The sequence below is a fragment of the Pteropus medius genome, unplaced genomic scaffold, assembly GCF_902729225.1.
Source record: "Pteropus medius unplaced genomic scaffold, Ma_sr-lr_union100, whole genome shotgun sequence".
In the NCBI taxonomy this organism is placed as follows: domain Eukaryota; kingdom Metazoa; phylum Chordata; class Mammalia; order Chiroptera; family Pteropodidae; genus Pteropus; species Pteropus medius.
This window is the reverse complement of record NW_024352787.1, coordinates 14,956,934-14,983,156: the sequence shown is the minus strand read 5'-3', so window position 1 is coordinate 14,983,156 and position 26,223 is coordinate 14,956,934. Positions and strand designations below refer to the sequence as shown.

General features: G+C 35.1%; 1 protein-coding gene across 1 annotated transcript in view; it reads left to right on the top strand.

The window, feature by feature from the left end:
• The window catches only part of STK17A (serine/threonine kinase 17a), a 37,697-nt gene that overhangs the window by 7,082 nt on the left and 4,392 nt on the right, over positions 1–26,223 (top strand). The window contains 5 exon segments of the mRNA XM_039849448.1: positions 998–1,038; positions 1,040–1,062; positions 1,064–1,177; positions 5,236–5,380; positions 25,773–25,899. Coding sequence (XP_039705382.1) covers positions 998–1,038; positions 1,040–1,062; positions 1,064–1,177; positions 5,236–5,380; positions 25,773–25,899 — 450 coding nt within the window.

The window sequence follows — 26,223 nt, the reverse complement described above, 5'->3', positions numbered from 1 at the left end:
CACAGTTTGAAAGAAGCCATTGGCATTTGGCATTAGGTAAAAAATCAATCAAACAAACAAACAAAAAACTAAGTGATTTCTAAGTTGCCTTTCAACTTAAGTCTTGAGTATTTATGGGTGATGACTATCACGACTTAACTATTTGAATAATAAATTTTTTGAGCACTTACTATATGGTGAGTACCATGCAATAAAATTAATTTTATTGAGCACTTACTTCATGGCAAGTACCATGCTAAACAATTGACATATATTGTATACTTTAATTCTCACAACAATTCTGTGAAATAGATTCCATTTGTGTTTTCTTTTACAAGTAAGGAAAATGAGACTTAAAAAGATTAAATAAATTGTCCAAGGTTATGTGTCAAGTTAGCAGCATAGCCATTTGTGGGATTCATGCTCACATCTGTCTAATTCCAAAGCTAATACCCCTAATCAGTACTGAGTCCTGTGTGAGTTGCTTATTGGTTTAATAACAAATGGTAGTGTAGTGTTTCAAAATAATGCTTGTATCTATCTCTATAGGGCAACTAGACATTTCCAGCTGATGATGTAGTTGAAATGATATATAAATGAGCTCCTTAGCTTTTATAATTTCGGCAGATGATATTAGAGTCAATTAGTAACATGAAATTCATTATTTTAGGAATTCTGATAACCAGTTTTTCTTAAAAAGTCAAATGGCATTTTAAAAGATTTAAATCATTTTTATGTTAAATGTGTACAAAAATAAGTTATTTTTATGTATAACTATAAAATATATTGACTTTACTATTTGAGTTTTCTTAAGAAGAATCAATTTTGAAGATTTATAAATTATATTTTATTTGATTATAGATGTATTCTATTAAATTATTAAGGGCTACTTTTATGATTGCCTATGACCTAAATTTGAATACCCATTGATATCTAAATTTGAATATTTGGAAATTTTATTAAAATTTATCACCTCCGAAAAGTGGTTAACTTTAACAGTTAATGTTTTTGTTTAATTGTAGGGGGAAATTTGCAGTAGTGAGGAAATGTATAAATTCTGGATTCTGGAAAAGAATTCGCAGCAAATTCATGAAATTGCTGTACTTGAACTAGCACAGGGCTGTCATTGGGTCATTAATTTACATGATGTCTATGAGACTCCATCAGAAATTATCTTAGTTCTGGAGTAATAAGTGTTGTTTTCCTTAGACTGAATTCGTTTTGATAGTCCGCCCTTTCTTTACAGGATGCCTCTCATTTGTGATAATATGGCAAGGCCTGGTTCTCTGGAAATCTGAAGATTTTCTGGATTTTTTTTATGTGTTCCTCATATTAATTTGTTATGTTCCAAATTTGCAAATATGAATGTATATTAGATTTTTCACATTCATTATTTAATGACATTCTTCTGTAATAGGATAAAGTTCTTATATTCCTACGAGTGACATTTTTAAGAATGTAATATCAAGATTAAAATAAAAGACATTTTACAGTCCCTTACAGGTTTGTATAGTCTGAATTAATCTCTCTTTTTTTTTTTTCCAGAAACAATTTGTTTTGATTCATACAATGTTTTCAATTTGAGTAAGTAGGGATAGCATAGAAAACAGCTTTGGAAAATGGACAGTTTTTTCTTAAGAAATCCTATTTTCCTCTTTGCTTCTCCTGCCAAAGGAAAAGCTTGAATGATTTGAATATATTTTAAAAGCCTTAATACATCAATAATCACAAAAAGAAAAGACAAACTCAGGGGAAAATAGCTCTAATTTTTGTTTACATAAAATAATTAAAATGTCTTTAGTAATAAAGATCTTACAAATATTGTATACACAAAACATGAACCTCCAAGTTTAAAAAAGTGGAAAAAGAATATGAAGAGAAATTCCACACAGATACATATATGTAAATGGCCTATATGTACATGAAAAATATTGATTCTTAATAAGTTTTACAATATAAATTAAAAATAAGTTGTTGATTTCCCCTTAGAAGGTTACCAGAGATTATAAAGAAAAGCTATATTCAGGTGATGTTGGTCAAAGGTTATAGAGTTACAGGTATGCAAATTTAAAAGTTATAAAGGTTCTAGAGTACAGCATGGTGAGGATAGTTGATAATATATTATATACTGGAAATTTGTGAAGAGGTTAGATCCTAAATCTTCTCAACATAAACACAAAATGGTAACTATGTAGAGGTGATGGATATGGTACTTAGCTTGATTGTTGTGAATATATATATATAAAATATCTCTACATAGAAACATTAAGTTTTGGACCTTAAATACATTTAATTTTTATATGCCAAAGATATCTCAATAAAGATGTTTAAAAAAAAGTGATAATCATGGGTTCTATCTGATTTATACTACTGATAGAAGTATTAATTGGTACAACTTTTCTAGAGGATAGCCTTAAGAAAAACATATACTCTTTAACCCAGCAATTTCACTTACATAAATTTTTTCACAAGGAAATAATAAGGCAGTTATGTAAAGATGTATTACAAAAATGTTTAGTGTAGCATTATTTATATAACAAAAATAATCTGGATGTTTAACAGAAAGGTGTTGGATAAATAAATAATATCATAAGATGGATTACTATGCAGTCATTTAAAAAGATAAGGTAGATATAAATGTATAGACATAGAAAGGTTTTTTTAAATGTATTGTTAAAAAGAAAAACGCTGTTAAAAAATAATGATGTGTATAGTATTATCTTGTTTTTATTTAAAAGCTTATAGAGGTATAGAGGGAAAACAGTCTGGACTAAAATAGTGTCTTCTTCTTGATAATATAATCCAAGAGTCTTGTGTTCATATGTTTTAATTCAGTAATTCACTTGTAGGAAAATCTTCTAAAGGAATAATAAAATTCGCACAGTGAGAAGCACGAAAGTGTTTTCCATAATGTATTTTTAATTATAATAATAAAAATATCCAAAAATGATGGAATGGTTAAGAAATGTAGTATATGTGAATAATATCTCAATAAAGTTTTTTAATTAAAAAAAAATGTTGGTTTAGGAATCTCAAATGTAAGTTCCCTGCCTACCTAGATTTTTGGTTTCAGTTTATTTTGGAAAGGTCGAGGCAGAATTGGAAATTGATCTAGAAAAGACTCTGAACTATTATTCTCTCACCAAGATCTTCTCATTCCTCTCACATTCTCACAAAACCCACTCTTCAGACTTTACTTTTTAACTTTTCTCAGTTCTTCCAGTCTTTCAGTCAGCTCCTGAGTTTTTCTCTTTCTTTTTTTTCCCTTTTCTTCTTTAGTAGTTATTTCAACTAATGTCTCACCAGCACCTCATGTTATTTCCTTCTTCCTCTTGGGTTGTCCTCTGCAACTCATTCTGCCAGTTTGTCCCTGGACACATGCTGTGTGTCAGTCTCTTGCACATTCTTGGGAGGACTTGCATTGTGTTTGATCTGCTTTTTACAAGTGTTAAGAATTCTTGGTATAGAATCCTCAGTCAGGTTCTTGGTATAGTTTGGTAATTCTTTACATAATCTCTCCTTGGCTTCTTTTAACATCTCCCAGGGGCTAATCAAAATCTTTACATACTTACTGTGTCACCTACTTCTAACTTTATTAGACACCTAGCCTTTTCTCCCCTTTGGAGAAAATAAAGGCCATCAGACACACAATTCCTCCTCATCACCCTGTCTTTACTGCTCTCATGCCCTTCTCTTCTGTTTGAAGGAAGAGATTCTACTGCTTAACTCCAAGGTTTTACAGACGTCAACCTTTTCTAGGACCTGTGTTTTTTAATCAATTTTCTAACCTTTCTTAGAGTTTTAGTTCCTCTTCTTAGGAGGGTTCTTTTATTTCCATTTTTTTATTATTTCAGTCTCTTCAATCCTAAAATTCCTTTTCCTGAGCTTTGACACCTTTAAAACTATTGTCCTGCCTTTATCTTTCCTTTACTTCTGTTCTCCTTAAAAAGAATAGTCTAAATTTACAGCTTTCTTCACTTTCCAATCAGTTTTCTTCTATTTCATTAATCTATTCATCTGTTCATGCCAGTACTCCATTACTTTTCAATCTAATGTCATCTGTTCTTCTAAATCTTTCATGAGGTCATCAGCTCTGTTTGCCAAGACCTATCTCATTTTAGTATTTGTTCTACTTCTTACTCTCTTTAAACACTTGATATTATACCTTCTTTTGTGAAATTATGTTCTTCCTTTGCTTTCATGTGGCCTTTAAAAAAAACTTCTCTCAGAGCCTTTTAACCTTCTACTGTATAAATACAAATGCTCTCTGGAGTTCATTACTGTTACCCTTGTCATACATTTATATTCTGTACATTTACCCTGGTTGATAACAATCTATATTTTGTGGCTTCAGCTATTATTTACATGCTGATTATTTCCGAATCTGTCTCCAACTTTAGATTTTCTGCTAAGCTCAGCTGCCTACTTCATATCCCATATTCAGCCATGTATCACATAGATTCAGGATCAATGTGTGTACACTCCTGCATTTTCTTTCTAATGCCTAGTTTTCTTTTGTTCCCCATTCCCAATGGTATCCCCATTTATTTCATAACTCAAGCTAGAAACCTTGAATCTATCCTTGATTCCTTTATCTCCTTTAATGCTCATGTAGAATTACCAAGTCTTCCACTTAAGTCTCGCCTGCTTGTGTTTCCCTTTTCTCTGTACTTGCTGTCTCTCTTCTGTATTGGGTCCTTATTGTCTCCCATGCTCTCATAGTAGCTTTTTAGCTGATCATCCTGGAAGGATATAGTACACTTAAGTGATAATAGGGATAACCTCCAAATGTGGCTCTAGGATTAGGGAAAGGGTCTTCAGTGGAGGGTATTTGCTTTATTTTCACTTTTTGCATTTAAAAAAAAATGTTTTTAGGTACTCTATAACCAAAATTCTTGAGAAATTTTTACTTGAAATATGTTAATAGATTTTACTATTTAATTTTAAAAATATATTAATATATTTTATTATTAATGTTTGATTTATAAAGTTTTTAAACCAGTATTTTTATTTTTAGCTTTGGAAATGCTAACCTCAGCTCATATTAGAGACTTCACATTCTTATTTTTATTAAAAAGAAAACAAATGGATGTAGGCATGTAGGTGGACAAAAGTTTACACACACTCAAATTATAGTTTATCCAGATAAAGATGTTTAATGTGTATAAATATTAAGAACTAAAAGGGATTAAATATTTTAATAAGTTGGTTTTTTTTTAATGTATATAATTAAAATACACTTCTATCCTTCTGTAGTGCCGCTGGGGGTGAAGTCTTTGACAACTGTGCTGTAGACAGAGAAGAAGCCTTTAAAGAAAAAGATGTTCAGAGACTCATGAGGCAGATTTTGGTAGGTGTTCACTTTTCACATGTCCATGATGTAGTTCATCTTGATTTGAAGGTAAGATCTGAATTACTTTACAATTTTGAGGTTGCTAGGGAATGACACTCCAGATGTAAAATATTTAACATTGATTTATTTAATCATTTATGAGTTTTTTGTGCTTTATTAGGCAACAAGAAAATAATATGGAGTCTTTACTCTTATCCTCTAGCCAATTAATTTTATCAAGGAGATAATACGCATGTGTATACATAGTAATATAAATAATAATAATAAATAATAATAAGCTCCAAAATGGAGCTTAGAGTATATTGCTGGCATAGGTGAAGGCTTCCTGGGAGAGACAGTACTTGAGCTGACGTTTATAAAAAAGTTAGGGTTGAACCAATCAGGGTGGTGTAGTAGGAAAATTCTGTGCTTGCCTCCTCTCACGGCCACATCAACATTATGACTAAACTATAGAACAAGCATGATTGAGAACGGCCTGAAGTCTAGCTGAAAAAAAGTCCTACAACTAAAGACATAAAGAAGAAGCCTCCTCGAGACTGGTAGAAGGGGCAGAAACAGACTGGGCTGGTCTCACACCTGCCTGTGGTTGTTAAAAATCAGGAGGGATAGCTCGGCTGCCAAGTTGCCCTGGAAGGAGCAAGGGGTCCCAGCACCACACATGGCTTTCCAGCCCAGGTTCCAGTGCTGAGAAGAGAATTCTCCACATCTTCTGGCTGTGAAAAACAGCAGAGATTGTGGCTGAGTAAGACAGAGGGTGGCTGAAGTTCCAGGGACTCCTCTTAACGTGCCTGTGTGCAGACTTACTCACTGCCTCACTCCCTCTGAGCTCCAGTGCAGGGGCAGCAAGTTTGAAAGGCACCAGGGACATATTGGGAAGAACTGAATTGTCTGGTTTCAGGGCAGGGGCTGGAGGGGAGGCTTCTCCTAAACAGAAGTGCTGGTAGAATCTATTATTTTTTTGTTGAGCCCTCCCCGCTTTCCATCTTGCAGATACAGGGGACCACCATATGTGAGTTTCCATTAATGTTTTTAACACTGGTTTCCCTGCTCTGGTGATCCCCTGGTGAGACCTACCCCCACTTAATTTGTGGTTCCACCCAAGCCACTCCCAGAGGCTTTTCCATACAAAGGATCTGTCTTGGCTCATGCAGTAGACTTTCTAAAATCTCTCAAAGGTTCATTAAACCCATCTGGCTTCAGTGTGTCCCTTACCTCTTATTAAGCAACCCCAAGCCTAGCACTTGTGGCAGCCAGCCTCAGTTCATGGCTTGACCTCTCTAGGCACCTCTAAAACCAGCATAGGTAGTGGCTGTCTGAGTATTGCTTGGTGGCTCATGCTAGGTGGCCCTGGGAAGGGCACAGGCCTGCAGTGGGATCCCTACCAGGAGGCCTCGAGACTGTCACACCCATTGTCCTGTATTGGACTGAGCTGGAGCACCACACAGGGATGCATCTGAGGACAACACACCCATAAGGCAGACTGGGTAGACACCAGAGTCCTGCTAAAGCAAATCCTGCCAGTTGCTCACTAGCCATTTCTCACAACCAATCAGCCCGAGAGTCAGTACCTCCCACTGACATGCAAACAGAAACCAATGCTCAACTACAACAGGAAGACACACACAACCCATACAAGGTACATACCTAGAGCACCTGCCATAGATGAGTAGGGAAGACTGTTCCACTGGGCCCCACAGCACACCTACTATAAAAGGCTACTCTACTAAGACTGGGAGACACCTCATAATACATAATAACACACATGCAGCCAAACTGGAGCAACAATAAAACTTGTCCCAAATGAAAGAACAGAACAAAGCTCCAGAAAAAAGAACTAAACAAAATGGAGTCAAGCAATCTACCAGATGTAGAGTTCAAAACAGTGGTAAAAAGGATGCTCTATCAACTTTGGGAAGAGCAGATGAACTCAATGAGAACTTTAACAAAAATATAGAAAACATAAAAATAGAGAAAGAAAACAAAAAAGAAACAGTCATAAATGAAGAATATAATAACCAAAATGAAGAATACATTACAGGGAATCAGTAGATTAGCTAAGTGAAGAATTGAAACAGTGATTTAGAATATAAAGTAACAGAAAACATCCAATAAGAACAGCCACAAGAGAGAATCCCCCCTGCCCCAAAAATAATAATAAAGTGAAAATAGTTTAAGGAGCCTCTGGGACAACATCAAATGTACCCAACATTCATGTCATAGAGGTACCAGAAGAAGAGAAAGAGCAAGTAATTGAAAACATATTTGGAGAAATAATGACAGAAACTTCCTTACTTGGTGAAGGAAATAGACATACAAGCCCAGGAAGCACAGAGTCCCAAACAAGATGAACCCAAAGAGTTCATCAAGACACATCATAATTAGAATCCAGGGCAAAATAGCATAGATAATAGAGGCTTTGTTCATATTCTCATGTGACCACATCAAAGTTGTGACAGAAACACGCAGCAAACAGCAAGCAGAGCCACCTGGGGTATAGATGAACAGAAGCCCTACAACTAGGGAGAGAAATAAGAAACTGTAATAGTAAGAGTTAGGAGGGAGCAAAGATGCAAGGCTGCCCAGTCCAGAGCAGCTGAGTGGGAAAGAGTTTACAGCAGCTGCAGACTTTCCTCTTAATGGGCCGTGTCCACGACTGGACTTTTGGATTAACAGACTCACTAGTTCTGAGCATCAGTGCCAGGTCAGCTGCTCAGGGGGCATCAGGGACTTACATGGGGACACTGAGTTGTTAGAGAAAGGGATGGAGGTAAGGATTTCTCCTAGGTATAAGTGCTGGTGGTATCCATTATTTCTCTGTTGAGCCTCCCCACCTCCTTGCCCCCAATGTGTGGACACAGTGCCACCATAGCTGAGACATCATCAAACTGAATAACAGAGGTCACTCCACCCAGAAGATTCCCTAAACTCCGCCTGCCTCAACTTGTAGACCTACCCAGGCCACATCCACTTTTGTCCTCAGTGTGTCCTGTGCCCCTTGCTGAGCAGCTGCAAGACCCACACTGGTAGCAGCTGACCTTGGTTTCTGGTGTGGCCTCTTGAAGCAACTATAAATACAGCATTTGTGGATTGCTGGCTGAATCTTAAAAGGTGGCCCCAGAGACGCACAGGTGGGGGCTAAACTTTGCCTTAAGCTGAACCCCTCTTAGGACAGTGCCACTGGACACCTACTACACAAAGCCACACTAATAAGACTGGGAGACTTAGGAGCTTTGCTTAGTGCATAGAAACAGACACAGAAAGGTAGCTAAAACCAGAAGACAAAGAAACAAACCATATGAAAGAACAGAACAGAGTTCCAGGAAAAATGGAGTCAAGCAATCTACCAGATTCAGAGTTCAAAACGCTGGTGATAAGGATGCTCAATGAACTCAGAACTTTAACAAAGAGATAAAAAATATAAAAATTGAAATGGAAATTATAAAAGAGAATCAGAAATAAAGAACACATTATCTGAAATGAAGAGTATATTAGAAGGAATCAACAGATTGGATAAATAAGATGAACGAACGAACAATATAGAGGATGGGAAAGCCAAAGACGCTCAACCAGAATGGAAAGAAAAAAGAAGCCAAGAGTATAATAATAATTTAAGGAACCTATGGGACACAATTAAATGTAAAAATATCCATGTCATAGGGATACCTGAAGGAAAACAAGAAGTTGAAGAGCAATTTAACTTGGTGAAGGAAATAGACATACAACCCCAGGAAGCTCAGAGAGTCCCCAAAACCAGGAACCCAAAGAAGTCTACACCAAGACACAACATAATTAAAATGCCAAAGGTGAAATACAAAGAGAGACTCTTAAAAGCAGCAAGAGAAAAGCAGCTAGTTACCTACAAGGGAGCACCCATAAGACTGGCAGCTAATTTCTCAAAAGAAACTATGCAAGACAGAAGGGCTTGGCACAAAATATTCAATGTGATGAAAACCCAGGATCTACAACAAAGAATATTTTATCCAGCAAAGCTATCAGTTAGAGTCAAAGGAGAGATAAAGAGCTTCCCAGACAAACAAACAAACAAACAAACAAAAAACACTGAAGAAATCACCACCATCAAGCCAGTATTCTAGGAAATGTTGGAGGAACTTCTTAAGAAGAAAAAAAGTGTCAAAAACATGAATAAAGAATGGTAATAACTACATTCCTATCAACAAGTATCTCAAATGGAAAAGAATTAAGTGCTCCAAGCAAAAGACAGAGTGGCTGAATGGATAAGAAAACAAGTCCCTACATATGCTGCCTACAAGAGTCTTGCTTCAGATTAAAAGACATACACAGACTAAAAGGAAGGGGATGGAAAAAGATATTGCCTAGATGGACCTAGAGGATATTGCACCAAATGAAGTCAGATAGAGAAAGACAAATACCACATAATTTCACATACATGTGGAATCTAAACAACAAAATAAACAACAAAAATAGAAACAAATTCAGAGATACAGAATGTTTTGATGGCTACTAAATGGAAGGGAGGTTGGGGTGACAGTGAAAAAGGGCAAATGGATTAAGAAGTGCAAATGGATACAAAATAGTCATGGAGATATAAAATGTAGCTTAAGGAAAATAGTCAACATTGTGGTAAGGGAAAAAAGGGTACTAGATTTAGTGGGGTGATCACTTTGTGAGTTATATAGATCTCTAATCACTATGCTGTATAACTGAAACTAATATATTATTGTATGCCAGCTATAATCGAAAAACTCATTTAGTTGTACAATGTAAATATGAGCAACTAATCGTGTATTATATTTCAATAAAACTGTAAAAAAAGACACATCATAATTAAAATGTTAAAGATTAAAGACAACGAGAATCTTAAAAGCAGCAAGAGAATAGCAATTAGTTACCTACAAAAGAGCTCCCATAAGACTCAGCCAATTTCTTAACAGAGACTTTGCAGGCCAAAGAGATTGGCCCGAAATACTAAAAATTATGTAAAATAAGGACCTGCAATCAAGATTACTCTTCCCACCACAGCTATCATTTAGAATCAAAGGACAGATAAAGAGCTTTCCAGACAAGAAAAAGGTAAAGGAGTTCATCACTACCAAACCAGTCTTACAAGAAATGTTAAAGGGACTTCTTATGAAGAAGAAGAAAGATAAAAAAAAAATATGAATAATAAAATGCCAACAACTACATATTTATCAAGAATTACTTTAAATGTAAATAATGGATTCAGTACTCCAAATAAAAGATAGGGTAGATAAATGGGTAAGAAAACAAGAGCCTTACATATGCTGCCTACAAGAGACTTATTTCAGATTGAAAGACACACAGACTGAAAGGATAGGGGTGAAAAAGATAAAAATGGAAACAAATGAAAAAAGCTGGTGTAGCAGTACTAATACCAGACAAAATAGACTTTAATAGGCTATAACAAGAATTGAAGAAGGACTGAGTAATCTCATTTCTGGGTATTTATCCAAAGAAACCCAAAACACTACTTCAAAGGGACATTGGAATCCATATGTTCATTGAAGCATTATTTACAATAGCCAAGATATGGAGGCAACCTGAGTGTCCATTAATAGATGAATGGATAAAGAAGAGGTTATACATATATACAATGCAATATTACTAAGCCATAAAAAAAGGAATGAAATCTTGTCATCTGCAACAACATGGATCGACCTAGAGGATATTGTGCTGAGCGAAGTAAGTCAGACAGAGAAAGACAAATGTCATATGATTTCACTTACATGTGGAATGAAAGAACAAAATAAACAACAGAAACAAGTTTGGATACAGAGAACATTTTTATGGATGTCAGATAGGATGGGGTTTAGGGAAGTGGGTGAAAAAGGGGAAGGGATTAAGAATTATGAATTGGTAGTTAACAAAATAGTCACAGGGATATAAAATACAGCATAGGAAATAAAGTCAATAATATTGTAATAACTGTGTGGTGTCAGATGGGTACTAGATTTATTGGGGTGATCACTTTGTAAGTTATATAAATGTCTAATCATCATGGTGTACACCTGAAACTAATATAATATTATATATTTGAAAAGTAAAAATTAATAAGTAAGTAAAGGACATAATCCATAAAGAGCATATAACCCTTGTAAACAAACATGTAACCAAAGTAGGAGCATTTAATTATATAAAGTAAATATTGATGAACATAAAGGGAGACATTGACAGTATACAGTATACAGTATATAGCTGGGGACTTTAACACCTCATTGACTCCAATGGCTATGTTATCCAGACAGAAAGTCAACAAGGTAACAGTGGCCTTAAATTACACATTAGGCTAGATAGATTCAATTGGTATTTTTAGAACATTTCAACCCAAAGCAGCAGAATATACATTCTTTTTAAGAACACTGGAACACTTTCCAAGATAGACCACATGTTAGACCACAAAACAAGTCTCGATAAATTTAAGAAGATTGAAGTCATAACAAACGTCTTCTCTGATCACAATGGTATGAAACTAAAAGTCAATTACAAGAAGAAAACTGAAAAATACACAGATACATGGAGGCTAAATAACATGTTACTAAACAATGAATGAGATCAAGGAAAAAAATCAAAATATATCTTGAGACAAATTATAAAAAAAACACAATAACCTAAAACCTATGGACACAGCCAAAGTAGTTCTAAAAAGGAAATTCATAGCAATACAGACCTATATCAAGGAACAAGAAAAATCTTAAATAAATAATCTAATCTTACAGCTAAAGGAGCTAAAAAAGAAGAACAACAAAGTCCAAAGTGAGTAGAAGAAAAGATACTAAAGATCAGAATGGATATAAACAAACAAAAAAAGCTTTTAAAAAAAGCATATTAAAGATCAATGAAACCAAGAGATGGTTCTTTGAAAAGATAAAATTAATAGCTTTGACCAGACTCATCAAGAAAAAAGGAGGACCCAAATAAATAATATCAGAAAGGAAAGAGGAGAAGTGACATCTGATACCACATAAATATGAAGGATTTTTTAAAAAAAACACAATTATATGCCAACTACTGGAGAATTTGGAAGAAATGGATGTGTTCCTAGAAACATACAATCTTCTAAGACTGAATCATGAAAAAAAAAACAAAAAAAAACAACAAAAAACACAAAATCTGAACAGACTAATAACTACTAATGAAATTGAAGCAATAATCAAAAAAAAACTCCAACAAACAAAAGTTCTGGACCAGATGGCTTCACAGTTGAAATATTCGAAGAAGAATTAATGCCTATACTTCTGTAATGATCTGAAAAACTGAAGAGGAAGGAAGGCTCTCAAGCTCATTTTATGAGGCCAGCATTACCCTGATTCTAAACCACACAAAGACATTACAAAAAATATGTATGTTTTTAAATATATTTTTACATTACAAAAAATATATATATATTTTTATATATATATTTTTAATATATATCTATATATATGTCTGTCTGTCTATCTATCTATCTATCTATCTATCTATCTATCTATCTATGCTAGTATCCCTGATGAACATAAATACAAGAATTCTCAACAGAATATAGGAAACCAAATTCAGCAATACATTAATAGGATCGTACTCCATGGTCAAGTGGGATTTATTTCTGGAATGAAAGGTTGATTCAATATTGGCAAATCAATTAATGTCATATACAACATAAATGAAATATAAAAATCATGATTACATCAATAGATGCAGCAAAAGCATTTGTCAAAATCCACCATCTGTTTATGATAAAAACTCTTAGCAAAGTGAGAATAGAGAGAACATAGCTCAACATAATAAAGGCCATATATGACAAATCCACAGCTAATATCATAGTCAATGGTGAAAAGCTAAAAGCTTTTTTCTGAGGATCAGGAACAAGACAAGAATGTTCATTTCATCACTTTCATTCAACATACTGTTGGAAGTTCAAGCCATAGCAATCAGACAAGAAAAAGAAAAGACGTTCAAGCTGGAAAGAAAAATAAAAATGTCATTATTTGCAGATGACACGATATGATATAGAGAGTCTATAAAAAACTATTAGTATTGATAGATAAATTGAGTAAACTAGCAGGATACAAAATTAATATTTAGAACTCTATTAAGTTTTTATATAACTGAAACTAATGTAATATAATATCGAATGTTTACTATAATTGAGAAATTAAAAACAATTTAGAAAAAGAATAGAGAATGGGTGCTCAGACAAACAGTAAATATCCTAAGGCATTACAAGTATCCTTAGGCATCTGGGGTAAGAAAGTTGAAGATCCCTGTTGAATTTCTGATGGTTGCTTCTATGTGAAATGTAGGTGTGGCTGTGAGGAAATGAAACAGTTTTCAAACATAGAATATACTCGGTGACTCCAATTCCTTTATAGCAAGAGGAGGTAGGGTTAGGAAAGAAAGTAACCCGAGAAGGCTGAAACCCCTGGACCCAAAAAAGGTTTTACTGTCCTGAACTGCAGCTTCATTTCACTACCCCCTCATATGCCGATCTCTCTTGGCCTCTAGCAGAAAGATGATTATGGCAGTGGTTATCCAACTTTGGTACTGATCAGGATCACCTGCAAAGGCTTGTTAAAACAAATTGCTAAGCCAAAACTGCAAACTTTCTGATTCAGGGTAGGGCAAGCGATGCTGATACCGAAAGTCTATGCACCATACAGACAACTACTACAGTATGACACATTCTAACACCTAATATATACCATACTATATAAATAATAGTGCTTAAGTTTTATTGTATGAAGGAACACTCTCAAGTGTAGGTTGACTTCTAAAGTAAACTTGATAAAATTCCATTTGAAATAAGGTGGAAGAGTAAAGATATTTCTTCAAATACTAGTTTCCTATGGAAAATATAGGAGAAAGAACAATTTGGAAACATTTATTGTTTTCTGAGATGCCAATGTAAATTCATTTTGTAAACAGATATTTTTCTCAAAGATCTTAACTTTTTAGTGTAGTGTTTAAAGTGGAGAGTTAAAACACAGTAGACTATGGTAGTAAGTGGCATTATTTGAAGGCAGGGGTGGATAGGTATGTACTCACATTTTGTCCGAGGATGTTAAAGCTGAAATAGCCTTAAAATCACTAGGTAAAATGCTTATAGCATGGATGAGAGAATTGAGGTTTTGATTTTTCCCTTTAGTCTGTCCTATGTATTAGAAATTCAAAGAGCTTTGATGCAAGCAATACCCACCTACATTTTCCTTGGGAGCAATTACCAGAACAAGATGGTCTCTGCAGTCCAAACTTCAGAGGACTCATACTTTAAAAAGCCTCAGTTAGTATCAACCATGCAGAATAATTCCCAAAAGTACTGTTTGTGCTGTGCCTTTTCTTGTGATTAGTTTTACATATTTAATTTTGTAAAGTCATGTTTTAATTTATGACGTTTTGCTAGTTGTATGATGTAAAAAAGGAATTCAAGGAACAGAACCCCAATTTAAATAACATTGTACCTATAAGAAATGAGTTTTAATTTATGACTGCTCAATCTATGTCCATTAATCAGAAAATTATTAAGTAGCAGGTCAAGCAGGTTGCCAACACTATGTGTCATGGTTCTGATGTTAATTGAAAGCAATCAAAACTGAATATTAAATTCTAGAGTACTGGGTTCATCCGTGTATTTATACAAGTAAATTATATCCTTTTCTCCCCAATATAATCAGTATAAATCATATTTCTTTCTTCTCACTACACTTAGTATAGAATTCTTTTCAGACTTAATAGAGGCTTTAACAATGGGCCTTCGTTGTTAGAAACTGGACTCTTCATGTTTCCTAGACCTGGAGGAATCAGTGGATAAAGTGACCTGGAGGGTTCTCAGCCTTTCTTATGTCCTCAGACTCTTCACATATGCAGTCAGACATGTCTCAAAGTGAACTGCTGAAGAAAGAAGGGCAGAGATGAGGTTGGCGTGGTAGCAGTGCAGATGGGAATTATTTCTGCCAAAAGATCATCTCCACATGAATTCTGTGATCTCTATGAGTCTAGACAGAGTTTACTGTTCTATACCTTTTAATAGCCATCTGCTCAGAAACAATTTATGATTATAATATTGACTCTTAGTTTCTAAGAGCTTGAGAGATTAAGCTACAAAGATATGTTTTCTTATGTTTTAATTCTGCAAAAATTGATAATCCCAATGCATATGGTAACTTAGAATTAGTAGAATAATTAGTAGAATATCTAGAAGTTAGAATAACTATTATATTTTCCCCTAAAAAAGAGATAATTGACATAATGTGAAATACACTCTTTGGCTTAAGTCAAGACCCCAAATGATCCCTTTGCCAAAAGACTAAAAACTCTCAGCCAAATATCTTAAATTGAACATGGAAAATTCTTTGAGGAGTAGCAGATACAGATTTTGGAGTGTTTATAAGTCTACAAAAATAGAAACGATACTAAACTGTGATTCAGGGAAAGCCCATCATTTACATATAAACCATGGAAGGATTGACAAATCTGAGAAACAACAAGTCTACCAAAATCAGAACAAAGCTAAAAGTCTCAAAATAACCTCAATAATTTGGCTAGTTAGTCATTGGCATAGTGGCCTGCTTTTACTTCAGTCATAGGGAGGACTTGACCAAAAACAGCACAAACATATCTAGTCTTAAAATCTAGTGTTCTTCGTGTTTGAATGATCTTTTACACGTTAGGTCTTTCAGCAATTATATACTAGGTGTTCGATCACTAATTTGTCTACTCTGTTATATTATAATGAGAAGTAGAGGAACAGATTAGGAACTAGAAGCCTGAACTTTCCCATTTGAGAATTAAATTGACCACTGATAATGTAAGCATCAGTGTATGACCTGAAAGAGAGGTAACATGTAACATTTCTAAACAGTCCCCCAAATTAATTTAGACAGGATTATTAATCTATTTTTGTACTCTGACCTGGGTTTATTTTATTTTATTTTATTTTATTATTTTATTTTATTTTATTTTATTTTATTTTATTTTATTTTATGTTATTTTATTTTATTTTATTTTTTATTTTATTTTATTTTATTTTATTATTTTATTTTATTTTATTTTACTTTATTATTTTATTTAGGTGAGGCAATCTTTGGTTGACCTCACAGATTCCAAGGACCTTGTCAGCTTACAATCCCTTATTTTTTTATTTTTTATTTTTTTAATGCCTGCAGCACCTGGTCTTCCTTGGTGGTCTCCCATCCAAGTACTAAAGAGGCCTGACCCTGCTTAGCTTCTAAGATCAGAAGGTGACCTGGGTTTTAACAAATTAAGTCAATTTACTTGGAACTTTTATTGCCTGATTAAATGTTCATTAAAACCTTGTCCATGATATCATAAGCCTTATCAAGTAGGTTAGCCTCAGCTTTACTTGATCTTATCCAATGGTAATTGTTTAGTAAATATTAAATGGATTATGTACAAAGGTGAAGATACCAAAATAAATAAAAAGATTTCCAAAGAAGCAGACAAGTAAGATTTTAGAAATATCTCCCTACTGCCATTGTCTATTTGAGGACAGTTTTTATGTTTCCTGTTTGTTCCACTATCATTACCTCTCCATTGACCTTGTTCTCTTATCAACTGGAATTCATGCATTTTAAATAGAATTAGGTATTGTGAGCCACTTCTTTATCATGAACTGAATTTCCTACAAAGGTCTAACTAAGCTGTAAATGCTAAAATACTTATCTTTGTTTTCAGCACATATATTTCACTTATTGGAGTGGGTATATTTTGTCATACAGACTGACAAACATTATAGTCATATAATTGTACTTATATTTTACTTAGAGGAGTTAAGGTCTATTTTTAAAAAGTACTTGTGGTCAAACATTGGTAGAGACAATGTAATAAACATTAAATGTGAAATTCATGAAGTAGCCCTGATTTTGATTCATGATTTTTCTAGCAATCTCATTATAATCTCTAACAGTGTCTTTCACTTTAGTATATCATGGATGCATGTGACTAGGCCTATAATATTTTAACAATTGGATCACACTAATTTAGAATTTACTATATTACCATCAAACCAACTAGCTAGCTTTGCATTATAACTAAATAAAACATTTCCCAGAGAGTGTAAAATTTAAATAAAATGCAAGGGGAAAACATTTAAGCTATTTAACTGGCAATTTTCACATCTTACTCCATCCCCCCAATACCCCTCCCATCTGGCAACCATCAAAAAGTTTCTGTATCTATGAGTTTGTTTCTGTTCTGTTTGTTTACTTTGTTTTTTAGATTCCACATATAAGTGAAATCATATGGTATTTGTCTTTCTCTTTCTAATTTATTTCACTTAGCATAATACCCTCTCGGTCCATTCATGTTGTTGCAAATGGCAAAATTTCATTTTTTTTTTTATGTCAGAGTAATATTCCATTGTATATATGTACCACATCTTCATTATCCATTTGTCTATTGATAGACACTTAGGCTGCTGACGTATCTTGGCTATTGTAAATAATGCTGCAATGAGCATAAGGATGCATATGTCTTTTGAATTAGTGTTTTGGGTTTCTTAGAATAAATACCCAGAAGTGGAATTGCTTGGTCCCTCTTTGTCCCTTGTTATAGCCCTTGTTTTAAAGTCTATTTTATCTGATAGAAGTATTGCTACCCCAGCTTTCGTTTCATTTCCATTTGCATGAAATATCTTTTTCCACCTCTTTATTTTCAGTCTATGCATGTCTTTCAACACGAAGTGGGTCTCTTCTAGGCAGCATATGTATGGGTCTTGTTTTCTTATTCATTCAGCCACCCTATGTCTTTTGATTGGAGCCTTTAGTCCATTTACATTTAAAGTAATTATTGGTAGGTATGTAGTTAATGCTATTTTATTATATTTTTGAACTGCTTTTTCTTCTTAAAGAAGTCCTTTGAACTTCTAATGCTGGTTTGGTGGTGATGAATTCCTTTAGCTTTTTCTTGACTGGAAAACTCTTTTTTTCCTTCTATCCTAAATGATGATAGCCTTGCTGAGTAGAGTCATCTTGGTTGTAGGTCCTTGCTTTTTATCACTTTGAGTATTTTGGGCCAGTTTCTTTGGCCTGCAAAGTTTCTGTTGAGAAATCAACTGACAGTCTTATTGGAGCTCCCTTTTAGGCAACTAATTGCTTTTATCTTGCTGCTTTTAAGATTCTCTCTTTGTCTTTAACCTTTGGCATTTTAATTATGAAGTGTTTTGGTGTGGGTTCATCTTGTTTGGGACTCTGTGTGCTTCCTTGACTTGTATGACTATTTCCTTAACCAGGTTATGGAAGTTTTCTGTCATTATTTCTTCAAATAGGTTTTCAACTTCTTGCTCTCTCTCTTCTCCTTCTGGTACTCTCATGATGCTAATGTTGGTATAATTGATGTTGTCCTAAAAGCCCCTTAAACTATCCTCATTTTTTGTTTTTTGGATTTTTTTTCTTCTTGCTCTTTTGATTGTTTTCTGCTTACTTGGCTTCCAAATTGCTGATTCTATCCTTTGTTTTATTTAATCTACTGTTGATTCCCTGTAGTGTAGTCTTCATTTCAGTTACTGTATTCTTAATTTATGACTATTTCTGATATATGTTTTCTATCTCCATTTTAATGTTTCCTATCTCTTTGTTGAAGTTCTCACTGAGAACATCTGTTCTTCCTCTAAGTTCTTTGTAACCAGTGTTTTGAACTCTGCATCTGGTAAATTGTTTTTCTTCATTTTGTTTGTTCTTTTTCTGGAGGTTTGTTCTGTTCTTTCATCTGGGACATGTTTCTTTGTGTCCTCATTTTGGCCATCTCCCTGTGTTTGTTTCTATGTATTAGGTAGAGCTGCTATATCTCCTGGTCTTAGTAAAGTGGCCTCATGTATTAGGTGTCTTGTTGGGCCCAGTGACAGTCTCCCTGGTCACCTGAGCTAGATGCTGAAAGTGTGTTCCTTGTCTGGGTTGTGTTTTTCCTTCTGTTGTAGTTGAGCATTGGTTGCTTTTTGCACGTCAGTGGGAGGGATTGACTCTCAGGCTGATTGCTTGTGAGAACTGGCTGATAATTACAGAGGAACAGCTATTGTCCAAGGGCTGACCCCACAGAGCACGATTCAATGTAGCAGGGCTCTGGTACCCACCGAGTTCGCCCTTTGTGTTTGTCATTTGTGGAGATGGTTGGGTGGTTTCTGGTGTGATCTGAAGCTGGCCACTGGATGTATTGGTTCTGTGGCCTTTTAGGAGGGACTGTGGTGCAGGCCAAGATCAGCTGCTGCCTGTATAAACTACAAAGGGCCACCTGGTATAAACTACAAAGTGATCTGCAGATGGTTCTTGCTTGTGGTGGACTTGGAGATGCCTGGTAGAGGCAAAACTGGAAACCGAGGCTGGCTTCCATTAGTAGAGGCTTGGGCCACTTAGCAAGAGATACAGGGCATATCAAGGCTAGACAATGCTTGTTTGGGGTTTCTGAATCTTTGGGAGATTTTAAGAAAGTCTGCATAGGCCAAGACAGGCTGTTTGTATGGAAAAGCCACTGGAAGTGTCTTGGGTGGGACCACAAGTTTGGTCAGATGGGTGCTCAGGGAATGACCAGGGCAGGGTAAATGATGTTAACCAGGTTGACGGAGACTCAGACTTGGTGCCATCCTGTACCTGCTGGCTGGGTTTGTGGAAAGCTCAACAAAGGAACGCTGGCTTCAGCCAGCACTTCTGTCTGGGAGAAAGGTGACCTCTAGCCTTCGCCCTAAAGCCAGAGAATTCAGTTCCTCCCTATTTATTCCTGGTGCTTTTTGAGCTGCTGCCCCAGTGGTAGAGTTCAGGGCAAGTGAGTCCATCAGCAAGTATGGACTCTTTAAGAGGAGTACCTGGGACTCCAGCAGCTTCTGACTCACTAAGCCACAATCCCCACTAGTTTTCACAGCCAGAAGTTATGGGGACTCCTCTTCCTGGCACTGGAACCCTGGACTTGGGGGCTGGGACCACCCCGGCTGGGACCACCTTGCTCCTCAGGGATATTTTTGCAGCTGAAATATTCCTCCAGATTTTTAACCACTAACATGGTTGTGGGATTAGCTGGTTCTGTTTCTCCGTCCCTCCTACCAGTCTTGATGTGGCTTCTCCTATATATCCTTAGTTACAAGACTTCTCTTCAGCTAGAATTCAGGCAGTACTCAGTGATGGTTGTTCTGAAGTTTAGTTGTAATTTTGATGTGGTCATAGGCAAAGGTGAACCAGCATTTGCCTACTCTGCCATCTTTACTGGAAGTCAGTGCACATGTTTTATTAGTTACAAATGAATCTTTAGATCTTACGAGTATTTCAACTTAGTAATATTTCTCTTGGCATCTGAATGTACTAGGAAGGGCAAAACATGTTCACTGATAAATATATATCACAGAGCCAAACTCCTCATCTGATTTTCCTGAATAATACATTTTATTGTACTATTGTATTTTATTGATGTAATAAAACTAAAATTGCCTTGAGAAGTCTGGGGACTTGTAATCATGGTACTACATATGAATTTTTTGTTTTGTTTTGCTTTTATCAGAATAAATAGCTAGAACATAATTAACAAAGAGAATGTGTAATGAAGTTTATATTACTAAAGCCTCTAGTTATTTTATTATTTAAAAGAGAAATTGATTCTGACACTGACTGATTGAGCATTCTTGATTTTTTTGAGGGGGAGTGGGGAGCAGGGGTATGTGCTTTATCTGGTTTGGATATTTGTAACAAATTAGCATGCCTCCAAAGTCCAAATTTCTATAATCACAGTAATTTGTTTTTAGTTTTGGTTCAGTTTTAAGTTTTTACTGTAGTCAAACTCTCTATGATTTAAAACAAAAACAAAACAGGTTTTTGTACAAAATTGTAGATTACACTGAGCCACGGTATTATTGTTTTCACTATAAAGAAAAGTCTTATTTATTTTTATGAATGTGTTTTCCAAATGAAGTATAATTTCATAATTGCATAGTGGTAATAAATTAGGACATTGTGTAAGAGATGCTGAGAATTCTCAGATCATTTCCTGGTATATTATTTAGATCTTTTTTTTTTTTTCTTTTTAAAGAGTTTATAGCTGACTATTCAATCCAGCACCACTAGCCACATGTGGCTGCTGAGCACTTGAAATGTGGCTTATCTGAACTGAGATGTGCTCCAAGTGTGATATTCACACTAGATTTCAAAGACTTAGTATGAAAAAAAGTTAAATATATCAATAATATTCCATTTTAATTGCATGTCAAAGGGATAATATTTTAGATCTTTTTAGTTAAATAAGTATATTAAAGTTAGTTTTACCTTTTTCATTTTACTTTTTGTAATATGGCTACTAAAAAACTTTAAATTATGTGACTGGTTTAGAGGGTATCAAAAGATATTTAAGTCAAAATGACCTGTAATATAAAGATCATTTAGCCTTTCAACCTTTTGTAATCTAGCTTTTTCTTACATCATTTTATTAAAAAATTATTTTCTCAAGGGTCTTTCATTGCTTGTTTATTTGCTATATTTAATAGTCTCTTCTTGGTCTTCATTCTAACCCTTTTCCTGTTTGACGACCCTCCTCTTCCTAACTTTCTTACTGCAATATTATATCTGAGTTCTTAGCCTCACTTTCAGACCACTATTTCTCATCTCCTTCATAACTCTTGTTGCTTACCTTTAAATGTAGTTATCAGCCAAAATTCATCTAGGCCCACTTCTCTTCTTGCCATATACTCTTCCTCTCATTTACATCCACAGTTTTAGTCTCGCCTATATGCTGTTGATCTACAAAGCTGTATCATCCTTGCATTTGCTCCAAACTGCATTTCTAACTATCCCTACATCTATAACTGGGTGTTCTGGGTCTGAGAATCAAATTCTGGGGTCTGAGAATCAAAATTGAACTAATTGTCCTCTCTTACCAACCTGACTATATCAGTCTGTGAATGACATAAGCATCTCATTATCACTGCTCCTATACCTCATTAGTCACAATGGGCTATACATTTTGACAGTGTAATGTGTGAAATTCTTGTTTTTTTTTTCGTCCAATGCTTCATCATATCTTCCTCACTCTGTCTTTCTCTCCCTCTCAAGACTTTTAAAAACAGGATAAAGGCATATGCTTCAGAAGTATATTTCCAGCCACATTATTGTATTTGATAATACCTTCCACAGATCATGCTATACCTTGGCTTGCCTGTATAGTTTGGCATATGACCTTTTCTTTCTTTGGAATGTCTTCTTTATTTCTCCAGAGGTGTGCCTTCTGCCAATTACTACAGAACGACCTACAAAGCCCTGTGATTCCTGTCCCTCCACCCATTTGTTTTCATGGCTCATGCCTACTACCACAACTTTCCTTTTTACCTTTGTTCTGCTCTCCAGTTTGCAGTTTCTCTACTAGGAGCTTTTCCTTGCCTCAGGGCCTTTATACTTGCTCTTTCCTGTGCCTGGAATGCTCCCTGCCTACCCCATTCCCAAGATATTCTGCCATGACTAGCTCATTCTTAACGTTGGTCTCTTCTCAAATATTGCCTTCCCAGAGAAGCTCTACCTTGACTTCCCTAAAAATAGCGTCCACCTGCACAAAAACACATACCCAGCAGGCACTCCCTCATCCATTACCCTACTCTGAGTTCTCCAAAGTGCTTAAAACTACCTGAACTTATATTATTTATTTGTATTTTTTGGTCCCATTAGAATATAAAGCACCAAAACAACAGAGGACGCATAGCTTGTTTTCTGTTATTTTCCCAGGTCATAGCTAAGTAGGAAGTCAATAAAAATGTTATAAATTATGAAATCCTTTTTCTCTTTCAGGTTCTGCTCACCTATCTCTTCTAATTCTCCAAGCAAATTTATTTATTTATTTATTCATTCATTCATTCATTCATTCAATTTATTTATTGCCTGAGCACTTTGTCTACCACAGTACTTAAAACACACAGCACAGTTAGTTGAGCCTGATAGTTCCATCTGTTTTCTGTTCTGATTATGAACTCTTTGGTAGTATGGACTCGATATTACTTGTATTTATAGTACCACTGTTCCTGACACAAAATAGACACTCTTAATTTTTTTTAATAGTTAAATGTATTTTTTTTTCACTCAGCAAATAATGTGTGCCTACTGTGTGCCGGACACTGATCCTGGTGATATCACAGTGACCAGTACTGTGGCTCTTCTTCTCATGGAGCTGTAGATTATTCTATTCTGTTTCTGAATCCAGGCGTTAATAAATCTACAAACATTTTCATAATAGAAAAGGGTAGGATGGACAGTTGGGGAGATAGTAAGACCTTTTTTAAAGAGAGAGACCATCTATACTTTATTTTTTCATATTGTAGCCCCATACATTTTTGAAAATTGCTATAATATGCTTCACTGCCATACTTGGTCTTCACACTAAGTTGACTCTAGGAAGAGAAGAACAGAAACGAAGTATCCTAGCTGGAGGGAGTACCATATATAAAGATACAGTTGTGAGAGAGAGCATGGCAAGTATGAGAGACTGAGCAATGTTGGGTGAGACTCAATTTCACTGAGCCAAAGGGAACAAATAGGTATATGATGAGTCTGCAGGGCTAGGCAGGAGATTGCTGTGGCAGTTTTGAACACCCCATTAATCAGGTTGGAGGTTAACATAAGAGCAACGGGAAGCTACTGAAGGGTTTAGGCAGGGGAATAACAGATCGGATTTATATAGTATGAAACATCCTCCTGATTACAGTATGGGCAGAATAGATCCTGGCAAACTATTTAGAGGCTGTTTCAATTTTTTAAAAATATGGTAGCTTGAATTAGTGTTCTATAGTTAGAGAAAATTAGACAAAGTCTAGAAATGCTTAAATTTACGAGTTAAAAAAAGGTTATGGTGACACATTAGCTAAATGGTGGAGGAAGGGGAGAGAGAGGAATGACAAAGATGATTCTTAGTGTTCTCCCCTATCCTGCTGGAAGAGAATAGCATTCATGAGATGCCTGTCATTGGCATAAGAATATGATTTTGGAGGTAAACATGTGAGTCTGGCTTTGGTATGTTGAATTTGAGGTGCCTTTGAGACATCAAAGGGGTGAGATTAGTAGGCAGTTGGTTGAAAGGGTTTAGAGGAATTCAGTTTATATGTGATTCTTAGTTTCTATGAATTACAGTTTAAAGTTTGTATTTTTCTTTCACGGTATGGGTATGCAGTGTTAAAGATATGTTAGTAATCTCAGCCTTTGTTCTGTAGGTTCACGGTGGTCTGGCCATAGGGAATGAATGGATGGGTTTATTTTGTGTAGCAGCTTAAAAACTTTATTTTCCTGTTTTCTTTTCATAGTATAGGTATACAGTGTTAAAATTATAGGTAAATAGTTTGTTAGTAATCTCAGCAGGAATCTTCCTTTGTTCTGTAGGTTTCCTGTGGTCTGGCAGTACATTGTAGGTTCTGAATACAACTTGGTTTAATATTCAGTTAATTTGTTTAGTTCTCATGCCTCTTCCCTATGTCGCTGGTAAAAAATAATGAAAAGCCAAGCTGTAAGCAATGAGGATATTGAGATTTAAGAAACAGAATTAGCATGACTGGTGACTTAACTAGATGTGGAAATGGTTGAAGATGAAGGAGACAGAGTACTTCAGGATTATTCCTCAGTGTTTGATTTGGGCACTGAGATTGGGAATACAGAAGAAAAGGAAGGGTTTGGTGGGGTTGGAAGAAAAACTTTCATTAAAGGTGTTTACTGAATTAAAAGCTTTGCCCCATATTGGGGAGTCGAAAATGTTACGTGTCAGCCAAATGAAAAGATCTGATTTTAATTGGATCCGAGTCTGCAGAGAGATTGGGGTAAAAGTCATCAAAATGAAAATAGCAGATGAAGTTTTAATAGTAGATGAAATTGCTCAAAAATGAAATGCAGAATTTTGGAAAAGGAGGATGAGCCAGAGAGAGATCTTGGACAACACCAGTTTTTAAAAGGAGGACAGAAGGAAAAAATTCTGTGAAAATAGTGAGGTATCTACAGAGGGAGGAATAGATGCAAGAGGGAAAACAAAGATGATTGACAGTGCAAAAGTAGTCACTGCATGCAAAACAGTGCCTGAAAGCCATTCATTGGATTTAGTGAGTCTGATTATTAAAGATTTTAGTGACTTTAGAGCAGATTGAATACTAGGGGTAAAATCCAGATTCAGCTGGATTGAGGGATGCTAGCAAGTGTTTATGACTATGCTTTCAAAAAGCTGAGCTTTGAGGGAATAGCAAGGTCATGAGGGATATTTTTTATAAGTGGTTTTGTTTTGTTTTTAAGATAGGGGTAGATGTATATTTATGTGCAGGAGCCAATATAAGAGAATAGATTGTACAGGCCTGCTGTCTTACATGTAGTATGCTGTTAAAATATTTATTTAATAAGTGACAACATACTGTTAAAAGTCCTCAATCTCAATTTCACATATGAAATGTGGATATTTTATAGGGTACCTGATCTATATATTCAGTCATGGTTTTTTATTAATTTGGAGGGGTGCTATTTTTTAGCCTCAGAATATTCTACTGACAAGTGAATCTCCACTGAGTGACAATAAGATAGTTGATTTTGGTCTTTCAAGAATAATGAAGAGCAATGAAGAGCTCCTTGAAATTATGGGCACACCTGAATATGTGGGTAAGTATTCAGAAGAGTGGGATGTCTGATTAATAGTGGGTCTGGCCATCTGCTATGTAAGGAGCTTTAATCTTGAAGGTACTAGCAAGAGAACTGCTGAAGTGATAAACCACACTAGGTTTTGTAGAAAAAGAAGTAAACTGTGACTTTTTTGATAGACTAGAAAAAAAAATGTTGCATAGAAGGATTAGTGGTTGAAAAAGATTAGAAGGTTTAAAAAAGATTTCTGTAGTAGAGCAAGGCAGTGAAATAATTTAAAGGTTGTGATAAGAGATTACAATGTTAATATTTAAAATTTCAGAAATGAAACAGCTCTTTGTAATT